Below are 6849 nucleotides of genomic sequence, written 5' to 3'. Positions count from 1 at the left end.
TCTGTGTCTCTCCGCATCACCGTAGCGCCATTTTGGAGAATATCCACTGAACGCAAGCAGCGTACGCTCTTCTGTGTCAGCCGCGACACAAGGATGTGCTGTTTTCATTCAAATCAAAGTGTAAATACTCTTAGAAAATGTATCCTTGTGTCACGGCTGACACGGAAGAGCGTACGGTGCTTGCGTTCAGTGGATATTCTCCAAAATGGCGCTACGGTGATGCGGAGAGATACAAAATACAAAAAGTATTCTTGTCGCTTCATAACGTTACGGTTGAACCTCTGATGGCAGATGGACTATTCTGACGATGTCTTTCATACTTTTCTGGACCTTGACAGTGTAATTTACTTGGCAGTCAATGGGACAGTCACAAGCCTCCCGGTTTTCATCCAAAATAAACTTGATAGCAGACAACTTAAATTGTGTTCCGAAGACGAACAAAGTTTTTACGGGTTTGGAACGACATGGGGGTAGGTGATTAATGACACAATTTTCATTTTGGGGTGGAGTAACCCTGCAAGGAACACAATCTGTTGTATCAGCGACACTTTAAAGTTGGACGTCTAACCAATCTCCATTACTTTAATTCATTTTCTAAAAAATAGGTTAACGTTTTTATAGCTCTGCTCCCAACCACTAGAATATAGAAATAACGTTTACTGTACCTTTTAATAACACTGCAAAAAAGTGACGTTCATCATCAGTATTTTAGTCTTGTTTTCCAGTGCAGATGTCTAAAGATTCATTAAAGGGGTCATATGATGTTGCTAAAAATAACATTATTTGGTGTAGTGCAATGTGTTTACGTGGTTTAAGGTTAAAAAAAAACATTATTTTCCACATACTGTACATTATTGTTGCTCCTTTTTCCCCCACTTTCTGAAACATGTCGATTTTTACAAAGCTCTTCGGGCGGAAAAGTGAGGTGTTCTCTGATTGGCCAGCTATCCAGTGCGTTGTGATTGGCCGAATACCTCAAGCGTGTGATGGAAATGTTACGCCCCTTACCAGGATCAGTAAACAGTCCTCCATAGAAATGTGCTGCACACATCTGAATATTTGGGTTGAACTGTTCTGGAACAGTGTTGTAAATACAACTTAACCACTGATTTCTAGTCGTGTCCATTTTTGGAAGACCAAACAAAGTAGTTTGGTTTTCGCAACAAAACACACAGCGTCTCCACGACATGGCGGCGGCGACAGCAACAATACTACAGCAAGAATCAAAGTTACGCCGCCTTTCTTTGCGTATACATTTGGGCGGTGTTATGCAAATCTTCCCACACAGTGACGTAGATATGTGGGGGCGTGTTAGAATGAGCTGTTTTAGGAAGGCATGGATGAGCGTTCACTTTTATAAAGAAATTCTTTGTGTTTGAGACTTTAATCTTTGCAACTTTACAGATCTTCTGTATGCACTAACAGCTTTTAAAGGGGTCATATGATGCAAATTAAATTTGTAAACTTTGGAGTGTTACAAGCGCTTGGTTTATAAAGAAGATCTCTAAAGTTGCAAAGACTAAAGTCTCAAATCCAAAGAGATATTCTTTATAAAAGTTAAGAGTCAACCACCCCTACCTAAAATGGCTCGTTCTAACACGCAGTGTTGGGGAGTAACTAGTTACATGTAACGGCGTTACGCAATTTAATTACAAAATAAATGTAACTGTAATCAGTTTGCATAATGCTGCCCAAATGTTCACGCAACGAAAGAAGGCGTAACTTTTATTCTGGCTGTTGCTGCCACTGCCATGTGGTGGAGTCGCTTTGTGTTTTGTTGTGAAAGCGAAACTACTTTGTTTGGTCTTCCAAAAGAGGACACGACTAGAAATCAGTGCTTAAGTTGTATTTACAACAGTGTTCCAGAACACTTCAACCCAAATATTCAGATGTGTGCTGCGCATTTTATGGAGGACGTTTCCTGAACCAGTAGCCTAATGTGTCTGTTGCACAAAGGCTGTTTCTATAAAGTTGGGCAGTTCCATCTTTGCAAGGACAGTCTGGCGCTTTTGATTCACAGCCTGTAAGTACGTTTTTGATATTTAAAGAATTTGTCACTGATGATTCAAACGCGAGTTTTGAGCAGTGTAGAGTAGCGCTTGTTGTTTGTTGTTTCTCCGATCACAAATGCAGACATGGTTTTATGTTTACGCAGCGCGATACGCAACGCAACGCTTAAAAAACAAAACCGTATAAGTCATTATAATCAGTAATTATGTCCCCACTGGATGCAATAAATGCCTAATTTGTAATGGGTTTTATTGGCTTTGTCTCGTCCTGCTGGGAGACGTCATCACAATATGGTAAGGGGCGTAACATTTCCGTCACACGATTGAGGCATTCGGCCAATCACAACGCACTGGATAGCTGGCCAATCACAGCACACCTCGCTTTTTCAGACCGATGAGCTTTGTAAAAATCGACGCGTTTATGCGTTTCAGGGCATAGAGGAGCAACAATAATGTACATTATATGTAAAATAATGTGTTTTTTTAACCTTAAACCACATAACCACATAAGCATTACACCAAAAACACAAAATAATGTTCTTTTTAGCACCATCATATGACCCCTTTAACACTCCAAAGACAAAGGAAAACATGAAATCGTGTCATATAACCCCTTTAAATCAAGACACATTTACTTAACAAGTAAAATGGCATAAGATATGAAGTCTTGTTTTCTGTGAAACTGATCAAAATAAAGTGAATTTATTATTAAAAATGAACTAATATCTGTCAGTGGGCTCAGAAAAATCTACTCACTTATAAACATTTATAAGTATAAACGTATTTAATTTTTTTCTTTTTCATTTTTTTTCTGTACAACATCAAAATGTAAAAAGGTGATTTGCTTTTGAAACAACTTCTCAGTTGATGTCACCAAGCCCTCTTGTTTGCTGTATTACAGTTCAGTGCAGCAGGAGAGATCAGATTCACCAGAGCCCAGCTGTGTGTCCATGAAGAGTGACTGCTCTATGGATCCTCCTCCCAAATTAAAGGGTGGAGACACACGGCCGAATCTCAGGTGTTACTTTTCATTTCAGAATGTACTAAACATGTAACACTTTGTAATTTGAGTATTGCTTTTATTAATACATTTTATAAAGGTAAATTAAGGTACATTTAAGACTTTTTAAAGACTTTTAAAAAGGAAATTTAAGGAACACAATCTGTTGTATCAGCGACACTTTAAAGTTGGAAAATAGAACTTCTAACCAATCTCCATTACTTTTTAATTCATTTTCTAAAAAATAGGTTAAAGTTTGTATAGCTCTGCTCCCAACCACTAGAATATAGAAATAACGTTTACTGAACCTTCTGAAAACAATGCAAAAAAGTGACGTTCTTCATCAGTATTTTAGTCGTGTTCCAGTGCAGCTGTCTAAAGATTCTTAAATCAAGATACATTTACTTGAGAAGAAAATGGCATAAGCAGACCTGCCAACCTGTACGTATTTTGCGTAGCGGATACGCATTTTGACCTCAAAGTACGCTGGTACGATTTGTCACTCTAAACTACGCAAAAAACCTGCTGTCCACGTGCAGTATTCAAAACAAGCAACAGAAAAAGATGAAGAGTTCAACCAGTCAGAGCGTTTTTTTAGGTTTTGCTTTTAAATTTCCATGCGTTTTATTTCTCTCCAAGCTGGCTCTGTGTAATGACTAAACCTTTTGTCCAACAACAAAAAAGAACATTATAACATTCTTTTACTACACAACATCAGACAAATATTTAAAATAATTTCCCTCTTGATCTGATGTGGCTTCTTATCACAGAATGATGCAGAAATCAATTCTACACTGGAATAACGGCTAAGTCGATTAGCAGTGGACTATAAATATAACATTACTTAATTATTAAAATACTCGAGGTGGTTTTAAGAACACAGATAAACATTTTTCAGGGATTAAAGTTCTCCGTCGCTACGACGGATTTCCGTTAATTGCAGCGAGTCTGCGACGGATTTCTGTCAATTGGAAAAAATGAGGGGAAAAGAAACATGTTGTTGTTGTTGTTGTTGTTGTTCTGCCAGCACACCAAAAATCATCCCCGTCACGGCTGTATGGCGTTATTTTAATGACAAATGTCGAGAGCGCATTATTGTAGCGCGAAAGCACATTAATATAATGCTCTCGCACAAAACCGGACGTGCGCACTCAGATACACGCTGCTCTCGCCCAGAGTGTGCTCGCACTTAAAACGTGTCTCTCCTCTCACTCAAACTGTGTCCTGTGCACTCACAAATCTCTCTGTGCTCATGCGCTACAGATATTAATTATTTTCGCACCTGAATTAAACGTTGTCAAAAGTTATCATTGTGCACTTTTAAAAAGTAGCCTAGTCTCAAAACAGATTTGTGGACACAGTTTGAGTGTCCTGCAGAGTTTAGCTCCAACTTGCCTCAACACACCTGACTGGAAGTTCTATGACTAGTAAGAGCTTGATTAGCTGGTTCAGGTGTGTTTAATTAGGGTTGGAGCTAAACTCTGCAGGACACCGGCCCTCCAGGACCGAGTTTGGACAGGCCTGTTTTAACCCAACAAGTTGTGTTATTATGTCTGACCCAGCATGCTGGGTTGCTTTTTTATGGTTTAAAATTACTACACTGCTAGGCTAAAATTAACCCAAAGCTAGACATTAAACCTACAAATCTTGTTCATTTTAAAATCACTTTTACACACACAGAATGACTATCAAAAAGTAAATATTTATTTAAAACAAGAGAAAACAGTCAAAAGTAACATGCATGTAAGAAGAAATGCAGAAAAGTATGGCATTGACAACTACAGAGTTTATAAATGAAGCATTGGACATTTGTTGAATATAACTTTTAAGATCAAATTGGACTTTTTTGGTAAATTTTATAAATTGTATAAAAATATTATACAAAAACACTTATACAATAGTTGTACAATTAGTTAATAGTTAAGTTCTTTATAAACTATTCTGGCATGACAGTAAATAAACCACAACATTAACACTGATATTATAACATTTATCAGAAACGTGTGAAAGAATGCGAGCATGTGTATGAATGAGTGTAAACTCCATTTCTACTAAACAGCAACACAGAACAAGCATTTAACATTGTTTTTTTTTTTTTTTTTTTTTACAAATTATACACTTACAGTTTGTTTCATAGTCCATGAATACAGATCAGGCATCGCTGCCAATTTCCATGATCTCTTTAGCATAATTGATGACGTTATGAAGAAGCCCCATCAGCTCAGCAAAGGCATGTGACATCTTTTACATTATTCAGGGCAGCCTCCTCCTTTTAAACCACTGTTGCATCAGTTTGGGGGAAAGGACATTCTCCTCTTTGACCAGCATTCATCCCAGTCACCACCTGTTCTTCATCAGTGGCCTAAAAAGAGAAAATCATTTGAAAAAAAGAAAACCTTTAAAATCTATCCATTTTCAGATAGAGGTGCATCCACATCAGTAAGGATAGGTAAATAGACTTGTTTTATAATTTCAGCCACTTTGTGTGGTTGTTTAATGTATCTGTAATTGCAGCACTACTGTGAAGGCATGTAATGTTTAAATAAATATATTGCTTTCAGAAAGCTATTCTTTACTGAAACATTAAAACAGACATGACATTCACATACCTCACAAATTTTCATGTACATGGAGGGCTGCTCTTTAAAGGGTTAGTCCACAAAAAAATGAAAATGGTCATAATTTATTCTGCTCCGTGTTGTTCCAAACCCATACAAACTCTGCTTTGAGTTCTGCTAGGAAAAACACAGACATCAATGGTTTACATAAAATATTAACACACAATCATACTGTTGTTGCATCAAAATGTGAGGTAAACAGGCAGGAGACAACAGAAACATTTATTTTCTAAAAATAACTCCTCAATCTCAAAAAAATGATGCTCTCCTATGCCTCTGGCTGTCAACATCTACAAAAACAAACATTATTTTACTCTTAGTAAAAAAAAACTGATAACATGATGGAATTATGAACTTTACTTGCGTTAACCGTCTTTCCCTCTCTTCTGAAGAAGCTGAGAAAATCGCCTTCTCACACATGCAGGGTTCTGTGTCGTTAACTCCCGGCGTGGGCACAATGAAGACACAAAGCTCAACATGTCTGAAATATAACATGCAAAACAATACTTTTAACAATTATCACTTCATCAGCCTCAAAATAATTAGGCTAGTCTTTATTACATCCAGGGGCGGACTTACCCATTAGGCAAAGGTAGGCGACCGCCTTGGGCCCCCAAAAGCCAAGGGCCCCCTAAAATGCTTTTCATATAGGATATGCGCATTAAACGTGGACACGTGAACGTTTGCTGTTTATGGTGTTTATTACCATGACAACCGTCCGAGTCCGTGGCGCCTGCAGGTGTACGGCACTGTGAGTACCATGAGCGCTCAGACTGACCTCAGATTTGCCCCGCAAACATTTCAGCAGTTATAGGCCTGTGTGTCCCGTATTTCTGTTGACTGAACCAGCCATGCCACTAATTATGAATTTATCAGTCTTTTGCATGCCAAAGTCAATTTCTGCATAGAAATATGCCAAATAGAAGCAGAAAATCGTGCTATACGCACTTTCATGAGATCGGGTTAGCCTACAACAATGAATTTGTTGGCTATTTTACAAATGGGAATACAACGAATTCATGACAATGTTTATATTCATGCTACCCGTAAAATTTATAGTGAAAAGTACTTTAAAAACATCTGTAATGCAATAAAGTAATTTTAAAGATGTTTTTTAAAGCATTTGCTGCATGGATAAAAAATATAAATAATTAACATATCATACAGAATTGCATTGCAGCAAATCCTTTAAATTTTAAGGTATTCAGAACAGAGCAACATA

The 6849-nt window shown here is 37.6% G+C and overlaps 1 protein-coding gene across 1 annotated transcript in view; it reads left to right on the top strand.

The window, feature by feature from the left end:
- LOC107558814 (uncharacterized) overlaps positions 1–6849 on the top strand; it is an 85221-nt gene that overhangs the window by 43522 nt on the left and 34850 nt on the right. The window contains exon 5 of the mRNA XM_016242501.1: positions 2911–3027. Coding sequence (XP_016097987.1) covers positions 2911–3027 — 117 coding nt within the window. The remainder of the gene's footprint in view (positions 1–2910; positions 3028–6849) is intronic.

Source organism: Sinocyclocheilus grahami, unplaced genomic scaffold (assembly GCF_001515645.1).
Source record: "Sinocyclocheilus grahami isolate Dianchi unplaced genomic scaffold, SAMN03320097.WGS_v1.1 scaffold661.1, whole genome shotgun sequence".
Taxonomy (NCBI): Eukaryota; Metazoa; Chordata; class Actinopteri; order Cypriniformes; family Cyprinidae; genus Sinocyclocheilus; species Sinocyclocheilus grahami.
This window is presented reverse-complemented; position numbering and strand designations above follow the sequence as displayed.